The 12,144-nt window shown below is 36.9% G+C and overlaps 1 protein-coding gene across 1 annotated transcript; it reads left to right on the top strand.

The window, feature by feature from the left end:
* The first annotated feature begins 4,001 nt into the window (after positions 1-4,001).
* Positions 4,002-5,296, top strand: LOC126743817 (uncharacterized). Its single transcript, XM_050451047.1, has 2 exons — positions 4,002-4,365; positions 4,426-5,296. The coding sequence occupies exons 1-2, from the start codon at positions 4,037-4,039 to the stop codon at positions 5,027-5,029; spliced, it is 933 nt and encodes a 310-aa protein (XP_050307004.1). The 5' UTR covers positions 4,002-4,036; the 3' UTR covers positions 5,030-5,296.
* Positions 5,297-12,144: the final 6,848 nt, after the last annotated feature.

The raw sequence follows: 12,144 nt of genomic DNA, 5'->3' as shown, positions 1-12,144 counted from the left end.
CGCAAAATTCCATTAGAGTTATGGCGCGAATTTCATTGCGAATATTGTTTTTTAGCTTAGGGATGGCTCTGGCTTATTGATGTCTACTCTCTCTTTCAAATAGCCCCAAAGAAAGAAGTCTAGAGCAGTCAAATCCAGAGAATGCGGCGGCCAGTTAAAATCGCTCCTACGCGAAATTATGTGTTCGCCGAAGATCTCCCGTAACAGAACCATTGTATCCCGAGCAAAATTTTATTGAAGCCACATTTGAGAATAGTTTGCCACAAATGGTCTCAAAAAATTATTCAACATGTTATGGTAGTGAACAGCATTGATGGGACCGGCTTAATTTTTGAAGAAATGTGATCTGATGATCCTTTCGGATGAAAAGGTTCAAAAGACTGCATTTGTAACCCATATTCCTGTTATTTTATTTTGTTTACAAATCCGTTTAAATGAAATTAAAATAGACGCGATAGCATAAACAAGCCGTTGCTGGTAGTCTGCCGGTTTTATTTCTCGCAATAGCTGAATTTTGTGGGGAAATATGTGCAATGTAGCCAAAATTCTCTGAAAAGATCTTCCTGATAGCACAAGTTATGCAGAACGTCTCCTGGTTGATGTTTCTGGACTTCCTTCCACACTCTTCCTTACACGTTCAATATTTTCGGCGGTACAGACTGTACATGGCCTTGCGTCTACAAGGCGGTTCCTAACTGAACCTTCTGGCCAAAAAGTTGCCACCAGCCGGTTTATTGTTGGCACTTAAGTTCGAGTCCGCACATTAAAATATCGCCGATATGCACGTCGCGTAAGAATAACTGAGTTTCGGTTTGAAACATAAAATTCAATGATTTTTGTTCATTGTTCTATTCAATTTTTAAATCCTCAAGTTCTTTGTTTACACAATTCTGGAACAACAATAAAAATACAATTTTAGATAAAAAAGTTATAAAGCATTTAAACCATAACGCCTATTATGCGTCCTGTATATTCTAAGCTAAAATTTCATATCAGAAATTAGTGTCGCCCTGTATATAAAAATTAAATTAATATAGAATAAATGAAACCTTATTATGAGGTTGGTAGCCATCACCTGATCTGGTGTAAAATCAGTATTAAAATGTTTTTTAGGTTTCAAACCATGTCATGTGTTCCTATAAAATAAGTAACTGTAACACGAAATTTTTGTTTTTGTTATAAAAGTAGCTTTTAAGTGTTTTATAATTTATGTTTATCTATTTTTATATTACATATTTACTTATTTTACAGGGTGACCATAATTTTATTTAAATGACTTTTGTGATTGCATTTTTAATATTTGTTTTTAAATTATTCTGTTTTCTTAATATTATGGCTACTTAAATACACTCTTTTATGAGATGCTCGTATGTGTTTATTAGTATTTTTATATCTTTTGGCATTTTTCATAATTAAATATTTTGATTAGCTAGTGGCTGTTTATTTTCCCTCAAAAATAAAAATTAATGTTACAGAATAATTTTAAAGATTAAAGTAACTTCGCCAATGTTTCTTTTTTTAACCAAAATGCATATTACTTATAAAGTTAGCTTAAGAAAGAATAAGATGTTTGTATATTAATAAAAAAATACCAAATTTCGCGCGACCGTAAAGTTAAAGTTTCTTATACGTCTTGTTATTTAAAAAAACGGAAAAGTTGGTGATAGAATCGAGAATATTTTGGTGAAGCCCTGGAAGTGTTTGTGACTTTGGTAATGCAGAACAACTGATAATATATGCCCATTTTTATTAACGAACGGCTTGGAGGTTTTTCATAACCTACAACAATAACATAAACAAATCAGTCTCATTTATCAAGAGTGCATCTAACCACATAATTTTTAATTTTAATTTTTCTCTGTGCATTAAACCTTAAGTAGTGTTGGACTGTAATATCGACACAGTGTTCCTCCCATGATCAAGTGGCGTTTTCTTCTTTCACTTGCTTCCACTTGCCTTAGTGGCGTGAGGTAGAGCTGGGCGAGGGTACCAATATCGCAATGTCTGGCTCTTGCACTAAGTGCAAGACTGCAGATACTTGCAGAGAACCTAAAAGAAATGAGGAGGTTTTTGATTACCCTTGCGACCATTGTAGAAGCATGGTCTGTCAAAGCTGCAGTGATTTAAGTGCTACTGAAGTCAGGGCAGTAGTGTAAGCAAGAGATCTGTGTCCTTCTACTGTAAAGAATGCTTAGGCAGCGTCAAGCAGATGCTGGGATTGATCGATCGTGTAGGAGTACTTGAAAGGGATGTTGGAGTGCTGAAGACTGAAATATCTAAACTGCCTGTTGTACTGGATGAACTTGAAAGGGTCCGGACAAAGTTGGAGGCATTACAGGTGGAGGTTACCTCATCTAAGATGCCATTGGCTTCCACTAGCAAGTCTCAATAACCACCACTTACTTAATCAACCGCCGAGGCTAGTAATGTTGTGTTGCAGGAAATTATGGAGAGGCAAAAACGTAACTGCAATTTAATGCTTTTTAACCTAAAGTCCGAGTCGTCTGAAGATCCATCTTTCACAGCAGAGATCTCTACTCTGCTGAACGATGTGTATGGCCGTGATATTCCTATATTCAAGGCGTCTAGATTTGGAAAACCCAACTGTAATGGCTGCAGACCAGTTAAGATTACACTGGTGAACCATGGGGATTTCGGATTCCTACTGAAGAACAGGGGTAAGTTCTCGGGAAGAAAGATATATATTTAGTCTGACCTTACCCCAGCTCAGTTGGAACACCTTAATAAAGTCAAGGAAGGACTAAGGCTGCGCAGGGAACGTGGTAAGGATAACCTCTTCATTAAGTATAGTAATGGTATTCCCTTAATAGCGGCAAAAAACCAAGGGCAGCCATCTCCCCCTCCTCCCAGTACTTAAAAAATCTAGTTTCTTGCTATTACCAGAACACCCGCGGCCTGCGCTCCAAGACCAATACATTCTTTAGTGCTGCGTCTACTTCTGGCTATGATATTATCTCCATCACAGAAACTTTGCTCTAAAATGATATACCTGATGGTGAAATCCTTCCCAACTCATACGTAATGTACCGTTCTGACAGAAGAACTGACCTTGTTGCTGCTTCAAGGGGTGGTGGTGTTCTACTGGGGATTCTGAAGCAGCTCTCCTCGGAAGCCCTCGACCTCTCTGCGATCAGCTAATAAATACCGAAAATCGACCTGGTAGGATGTAGAGTCAAATTTAATCATTTCATACTGTATATTTTTGTATTGTACAGGGTGACCCAATAAGACTGTTCCTCGGCCATATCTCGGGAACTGTTCGTAAAAAAAATTTAAAAAAAAAATTATAAGGTAAATCGGTCATGAAAAATCGTTGGAAAATATTTTCAAGTTCTAAAAATTACCACCAGAGGGCGTAATTGCCATCTTAAATTTTAAAATTGCATTTTTCTTTAAATTTCGCATAACAACCAAATTTTTTTTTTTACATTTTTAAAGAGAACCAGGTTATCTATGATTTTCGTAAAATAAAAAAATCAGCCATTTCAAAAACAAAGATGGTGGAGCGCGTTTAGTTGTTTTTGCAATAACTTGCTTTAACTTCTTAACGGTTTGACCGATTTTAACAAATTTGGTATCGTTGAAAAGAGCATTCCTTGGGCAATAAGAATCAACCAAAATATAGTTGATTTAGTTGAATCCTTTTCCGCCTGGGGGCTAGCTTTGACACCATCACCCAAAATCCTAAAAAAATCAAAAAAATCAAACGGAATGATATGACTTTTTCTTTATGAAAAAGTAGCCAAATAACATCCAAAGAGGCCAGTGAAAACCGTTTGTCAAAATGTCTTTCCTAACCGCAAATATTGGGAAAATAAGGAAAAAAAACGCATCCCGAACGTAATAAGTCACTTTAATATTATAGGTAGGCCTTGGAAAATGAAACAAATGAAACATGATGCATTATAAAATAATAACAGCTGTCATTTGCTGTGTTGTTGTCATTGTTATTGTCATTATTCTGCTGTGTTACGTTCAGAAAGTGTAGTTATTTGAATTTTGAATCTTTTCTGCAATGCCGATTTCTAACCAAGAAGCATTTAATATGCTGGCGATATATTTTGAGTGTTTGCAAAATGCGACCATCGCTGCCCGCGCCTTCTATTTGCGCTATCCGAATCGACCACGATACCATCGCCGCGTGTTTGTGCGTTTGGCCCAACGCCTGTTAACAACAGGTAGCATCCATAGACCTGCCATGATTAGAAATAGGCAAAATAACGAACAAAATGTAGTTAATGTCCTGGCATCTGTAGAAATCAATCCCCAAATTAGTACTAGAGAGATTTCTCGAGACTTGGGTATTCCTCAAAGTACGGTTCACCGCATTCTTCGAACCCATAGGTATGTAACCTGCTAAATATCATATCTTAGGGTTTTTTTTTATATTTCTTGCTATTTTAGGCTACATCCCTACCATATCAACTTACACCAAGCCCTTTCTCCTCCGGATTTCGACCAAAGGCTAGATTTTTGCCACTGGCTATTAAGCATGATAGCAGAAAATCCTCAATTTCTTTCAACTGTGTTGCGGACTGACGAAGCCACCTTCAATAGCAATGGGCACTTAAACTTACATAATATGCACTTTTGGGCCCGAAATAATCCGCGCTGGCTTGGACAAGTTCAGCATCAAGGGAGATATAGTGTAAATGTTTGGTGTGGGATAATTGGAGGGCGGGTTGTTGGTCCATATATTTTGGACGGCGCATTAAATGGTCTAACATACCTACATTTCTTAGAAAATGTTCTTCCAATTTTAATGGAAGATATTGCGCTGAACGTCCGCCAAAATATGTTTTTCCAGCATGATGGTTGCCCCGCCCATTATGCTCTTGCTGTTCGCCAGTATTTAGATGCCACCTTCCCTGACCGTTGGATCGAAAGAGGAAGCCTATTCCCTTGGGCGCCAAGGCAAGTATTTAACACAAGAATCTTTAGACGTTGCCTATTTGGAATGATTCTGTTTATAATTGCACACGTATTAAAACTTAATGAATATTTCTAGGTCTCCCGATTTAACCTGCCTTGATTTTTATCTCTGGGGAAGGATTAAGGATATAGTCTACGCAACAAGGCCAACTTCCCGCGAGGATATGATTGCAAGAATTAGGAATGCCATCTTAAATATCCCAATAGCTGAAATTGAAACTGCTGTTTCTTCAACTCATCAGCGTCTTCAGATGTGCGTCCAAAATGACGGAGGCCATTTTGAACACCTGGGTCGCCATTAGATCACTTTCTTGTTCCTTTTATGTTTCATTTGTTTCATTTTCCAAGGCCTACCTATAATATTAAAGTGACTTATTACGTTCGGGATGCGTTTTTTTTCCTTATTTTCCCAATATTTGCGGTTAGGAAAGACATTTTGACAAACGGTTTTTACTGGCCTCTTTGGATGTTATTTGGCTACTTTTTCATAAAGAAAAAGTCATATCATTCCATTTGATTTTTTTGATTTTTTTAGGATTTTGGGTGATGGTGTTAAAGCTAGCCCCCAGGCGGAAAAGGATTCAACTAAATCAACTATATTTTGGTTGATTCTTATTGCCCAAGGAATGCTCTTTTCAACGATGCCAAATTTGTTAAAATCGGTCAAACCGTTAAGAAGTTAAAGCAAGTTATTGCAAAAACAACTGAACGCGCTCCACCATCTTTGTTTTTGAAATGGCTGATTTTTTTATTTTACGAAAATCATAGATAACCTGGTTCTCTTTCAAAATGTAAAAAAAAAAATTTGGTTGTTATGCGAAATTTAAAGAAAAATGCAATTTTAAAATTTAAGATGGCAATTACGCCCTCTGGTGGTAATTTTTAGAACTTGAAAATATTTTCCAACGATTTTTTATGACCGATTTACCTAATAATTTTTTTTTTTTTTTAAATTTTTTTTACGAACAGTTCCCGAGATATGGCCGAGGAACAGTCTTATTGGGTTACCCTGTACGTTCCTCCTCCATCGACTCCATGCAATTAGAACGCTTTCTCGAAGCCTTTTCCATGGTTAAAGTAATCTATTCTGAACATGTGATTATCCTGGGAGACTTTAATGTCCCCACTTATATTGAACACTCGGTATCTCAGTAACGTGGTAAATAACAATCTTCGCTGTTTGGATTTAATCTTTGCAAGCTTTGATATCTCTGTACTTAACAGCGGTGCATCTCTTGTCCCGAAGGACACCTACCATCCTTCTCTATCATTTGAATTCCATGCAGGCCTTATCTCTCTCAATAACCTACCCCTTAATAAAGCTAAAATAAAGGAATTTAATTTTAGAAAAGCTAACTTTCCGCTTTTGTATCAGCTGCTGCTGGATATTGATAGCCTATCACGGTGCAGCAGGACGTCAACTCTGCATGTGATGTTTTTTATGATATATTGAACAACACTTTCGCTAGAGCGGTACCCTTCAAGGTAAAACGTAAAAGACGTTTCCCCTTCCTGGTTTTCGAGGGACATCATTCGTAATATACCGGGTGGTGCGTCGCCGAGCGTAACATAGGAAATTCATGTAAATTTTAAGGGGGTCAATTATTGGCTTCTCTGCACATTTTACAGAAAAAACGTAAGATAACTTTTTGGAGAGACCAATCTAGCATTTTTTCTATAAAATGTACAGGAAAGCCAATAATTGACTTCCTTAAAACTTACATGGGTTTTCCTACGTTCCGCTCGGCGACGCACCACCCGGTATATAAAAAGGAAAGAGCGTTTCGTGATTTTAAGATTTTCAAGTCTAATCATCATATACAGATATTTAGATCTCTGCGCAAAACAATTAAAGCTCTAACTGCACAAGCCTACAAAATGTACATCCATAGTATTGAGAACAAAATAACCTCCGATCCGAGTGAATTTTGGTCTTTTATTCGAAGCAAACGTAATCAGTCTCAAATCCCCGGCTCAATGAAGCATTCTAACCAATCATATAATACGCCTGACAGCATTGTGTCCGCCTTTGGAGATTATTTCAGGAGTGTATACACGAACTCACTTCCCAGCGATCATCCTGTCGTCTCTGAACCTCCCTTAACTTGCATAGACGTCGTCGCGCTCGCGGCTACCGACATTATAATGGCGAGCAAGTGTCTCAAAAGCAAAATGACCTCTGGCCCAGATCTAATTCCTAGTTTTTTAGCTAAGGACTGCTCTGTTGCACTTACAGATCCTCTGCTCCACATTTTTAATCTCATCCTTCAACACTGGTATTTTTCTCAATATCTGGAAGCAAGCCAAAGTTTGCCCTATCTTTAAAAACGGCGATGCTGGAACAATAGAGAATTACCGCCCTATATCCATTCTGTGCAATTTCTCACGGATAGAAAATAGATTCTTATAGTTATTCGACTTGGCTCTTTATAAATTAATTTTTCCCAAGGTTGAGTCCATGCTGGCCAACGATCAACATGGCTTTGTTTCTGGTCGATCATGTACTACAAACCTAGAATACTTCTCTCAGTTTGTGTGCGAAGCACTTAATGATAGAGGTCAAATCGATGTTATCTACACACGCTTTCAAAAGGAGCACTCTCTTTCTCACCTCTGGAGTTCCTCAGGGCTTTAACTTGGGCCCCCTTCTCTTTAAGGTTTTCGCTAATGACTTGATCTCCACCCTCAATTGCTCTCGGTTAGCATATGCTGATGACCTAAAGCTTTTCCATAGGATTGACTATATAGCAGATTGTGGTCAACTGCAAGAGAACATCAATACTGTACACCATTGGTGCACTTTGAACAGGCTTAACCTTAATGTTTCCAAGTGTAATGTGGCCAGCTACAAAATTCAGTACTTATTAGAAATTTAGAGGTTTGTCCTGTTAAGCTTTTCACTGCTTCCCGAATGGCTCAAAACTCAGCTATAAATATAATATGATATGCCCTTACTAAGTCTTCAGTAGATCTCTACATATGGGTCTACAAAATATCCCTATTCCACATGTTTTACTTCACGGTCTACTACTTACAGGGGCATCTGTGAATACTAATGTGTATATGTATTCTGGATAATGTGAGATCAGTTGGCGAAATTCTTGGTTATTGTTGGCTCTTGTTTTTCAATGGTGTTTTAATGAATTTTATTTTATGGGTTTGAGCTAGGCAATCACTCAATATCTTCAATAGCTGGCAGTGTTTTTGATTTGTATGTTACCTCATCAAATTCTAGTATGATATCACGCTTCGATTAGTGCAGGTGTTTTAATGACTTCTCAAAACCGTGACAAATAACTGCCAAACGTCAGCAAATAATGACGTTTTTAGATCATTTTTAGATGATCTACGATTAAAATCACGTGAATAAGTCTCCCCAAAATAACATCAGGTAGCTGACAGAAGTGGAAGGTCTATTATTGACCATTTAAAAACGTTTTTACTGACAACATATTAGTGACGCTTCCACTGATCTATTCTTTAAATGTTTAATTGCGTTTCTAAAGAGCCTAAAGTTTTTATACAGAGCTCTCAAATTGGGTAAAATAGGTTTATCCGCTGGTAAGGAGTTTATAGTCATTTACATTTATAGTAAAAATGTAATAGCATTTTTCCTGTAAGTATATAACTTTAGTAAAAAAAGCAATGTTATTTAACGCGACATTTTAATTTAAGGGACATATTTCTATCTATTTTCTTTTTCATTATATGATTTAATTTTTACTCGTAGGTGGACATTCTCTACAGGACGACCAGAAAAACTTATACAAAATCCAATTAAATATAAAAAATTGCAGGGTTAGGTAGTTTTTTATTTTAAATTAAATTATATTCTATAACAAAATTAAATACAGTACAAACTATTATTTATACAAAAGTTACTAAAATTAGTACAAAGCATAAATATTAAACATAATAAAATGTATAAACCAATATCAAAGTAAGGTGGGTAAGATTGGGCCCTGCATTATAAAGAAACTAGAAAGACCAAACCGACAACTATCAATTGCCAAACCGAAATGCTGTATATCACATTATTAATACCTACTTACCCGTCTAAGTGTACTGCAATAAACACCACAAAACACAAATTTGCATCAAAACGCACAAGTGCATTAACGACGCCGCCGCTATCATGAACGCCATCAAGGACAAGAAACAGGCGCAGTGTTGCCAACACTTCATTTTCATCAATTCCAGACCTTAAGAACTCTTCGGAACACCATGCCGGTAAAAAACAGGTCAATTCTATACTTACAAACCTATTTTATTGTTATCAAATGATTTACTCATTTGATAATATAACTCATTTCATACCACTGATTCACTAACTTCTTTTATATATCAAAATTGACATTCTAGACCCATTAATGTAAGTACTCTTTTTTATTGTCATTTAAATAACGTTATTTTATCGTCACAAAAAAGACATTTTGCTGACTACATTATTAAATGACCATTTTTGAATCATACATCATTCTGTGGTTGCCTGGGATATACAATATATTTAGTGTATATACAGTGTTGTTTGGAGGTCTTTAGTATACATTGCGATCCATAAACCAAGTGTGCTCTAACAATTCCTTTATATACAATTAGTAATGTTTTTTGATCACAGCCCTACCAAACTCTTGTCAGACACTTCATTACATTGATTCTTTTTAAATATAAAGAGAGAGAAATCTAACCCGTCATTGCTTGGTCTTCTAATGTTTGGACACTTTTCAAGTGGTTGTCAAATGTAACTTATATTGTGGTATATGTTTTTGTTGTTTATTTTAAGGTTAGAAAATTGTCTTCTTATAATGCCTTTTGAGACCTCATTGCTCTAGTCTGCTGCTCGGATATTTTTAAGTGTATCTTAGATTATTTGTGTGTTCCTGTCCATATCCATGCTTGACGTTATCATGACCATGTCATCAGCATATTGGAGAATTTTTGCTTCATTGCAATATAGCCTCACATGTATGAGTTATTCCTATTCCCCATTGTGTGTTTCTATGGTAGATAGGATAAAAAAAGTAAACTAATGATATTTAGTGTGGTAGGTTAACTGGTTAAAAGCAAAAAGCTAGTGGGAAGGATGTGTACTACTACTGGCACGTGCTTACCGAATGGATTTCTTTCCTTTTTCTTCCCACTGTTGTGCGTCAGCACAACACGTTATTTTGTAAACTACAGGATTGAATATATTGGCGCAAATTGACGCAGCGCGATCTGGCCCGACACGCGTCGTCTCTCGCTGTAGTTCAGACACAGTTTGGTAAGGCGCAAATTAGGACACGTATAGCACGTGTGAGGTGACGCGACACGAGAGACGCAGCACGTGTAGCACGTAAGTGTCATTTACGTTACACTTGCTGCGTGGTGATCCGCATATTGGGACACGCGATTTCAAATAGGAAACGCCGAGGTTTGGATTTGACTGACATTTCGCGACTAGCAGGCATCAGGAAAATGTCTAACATTTTTGAGAAACGAACAATTGTTGTTAATGAACTTAAGTTCAGAATCGGATAATGCTGAGGAGGAAATGTTCTATTCTTTGATGAAGAAGACATTTAAATCACCTAATAAATTTATTCTATCGGAGAGAAAAAACAGTGGACAATTTACAATTACAACTAAAATGAGTGATGCTGATTTTAAGAATTATTTCCGAATGAATCGAAATCAGTTTGCTGAGGTAAATGAGATGATTTGACAAGATTTCGAATCACATAGATGTAATGCGCAGAAGCTAATCGCGACTGAAGAAAAACTTGCAGTATTCCTGAGGTAACGCGCATATATTTTATTTTTATTTGAATATGTTATAAAAATCAAAGTTTCTCACGTTCGGTCACATATACTGCCAAAGAGGAAATGCCAGGTTGATCTGTGAAATGTGCCAGGCTTCCATGTTGTGTTTGAGGATGGTCGATTGGCGTCTGGCTTTGAGAATCTAACCAATTAAGCGATGGATATGGAGAACTTACAACTGAGTGCTAAGAAGAAGTCAGTGACGAAGATGGTCGGCTGGGGATGTTCATGATTTCTTCTTCCGCTTTTGACACAGCATGAAAAAGTTGGGTCCTCACTCTATGCTGGTAATTATTGAGCATTTTTTTTGTTAGTTGGTACATAGACAGGAAAAAATTATATAGAGGGTTGTCTGTGGAATTGTCCTGCGACAAAAGTTTTTTTTCTTTCTTCCGCCCGTTGCTTTCCCCTTTCACACCACTGGTGTAGAAACCGCTTTATTAAACTTTGTATATCATCATCCTGTTTTCCTTCAGCCCGGGGGGTTAAGCTAGTAGTAGGTAATTCACATGCATGTTTCGTTATTGTCCTATTGGATTTATCATACGCAGTGTTGGACTGTTGAAACCTCTCACCTTCATCTAAATTACCCTCTGCCTCTGAAACTTCCTCCAAATCATGGCTTACTACTAGAGTAGATGAGGCTGTAAATCGTCCTCGCTATCATTTACATTTCCTTCACGACATCCAGTCGACATAAAAACTTCCAAAAACGACATATGTTGCTAAAACCTCCATCCTCCGGCTTGATATTTTCGGGAGCAGCTCCACTTTTCCTACATCTCATTTGCCTTCGTCGTGCAAGTTAGTAAGACCACAAATACCTTTTAAAATTATTTTGGTATTTACAGGGTGTTTTAAAGTACCCAAACATCGAAAAAGTATGTTTTTTTTTCATTATACTAAAAGTCGTATGTCGTGAATAACCCTGTATAATTTAGATTTTTTTTGGCTTCTGGAGACAGCTACAAAAGTATTGCTTATAACTACCTGATGAGAAACCGAACAGTATCTAATATTGTCCAAGAAGTAGTTATGGCTATATGGAGTAAGTCGCGACCAATATATTTACCGGAAAAATAACAGAAATATGGCAATCCATAGCTTCTCGGTTTGAACAAAGATGGCTATTTCCACACTGCATTGGTGCAGTCGATGGAAAACATGTTGTATTTAAAATCCTGGTAAAAGTGGATCATCGTACTTCAACTATAAGCATACATTTTCCATCAATTTGATGACAGTAGTTGACGCGGACTACAAATTTGTTACGATTGATATTGGAGCTATGGGAAGATTTAGTGATGGAAATATATTAGCTAGTAGTGATTTAAGCAAGAAAATGATGAAACACACTTTACAACTTCCACCTCCTAAACAAATACCTAC

This window comes from Anthonomus grandis, chromosome 13 (genome assembly GCF_022605725.1).
Source record: "Anthonomus grandis grandis chromosome 13, icAntGran1.3, whole genome shotgun sequence".
Taxonomy (NCBI): Eukaryota; Metazoa; Arthropoda; class Insecta; order Coleoptera; family Curculionidae; genus Anthonomus; species Anthonomus grandis.
The sequence above is the reverse complement of the archived record's forward strand: the minus strand, read 5'-3'. Positions and strand labels throughout refer to the sequence as shown.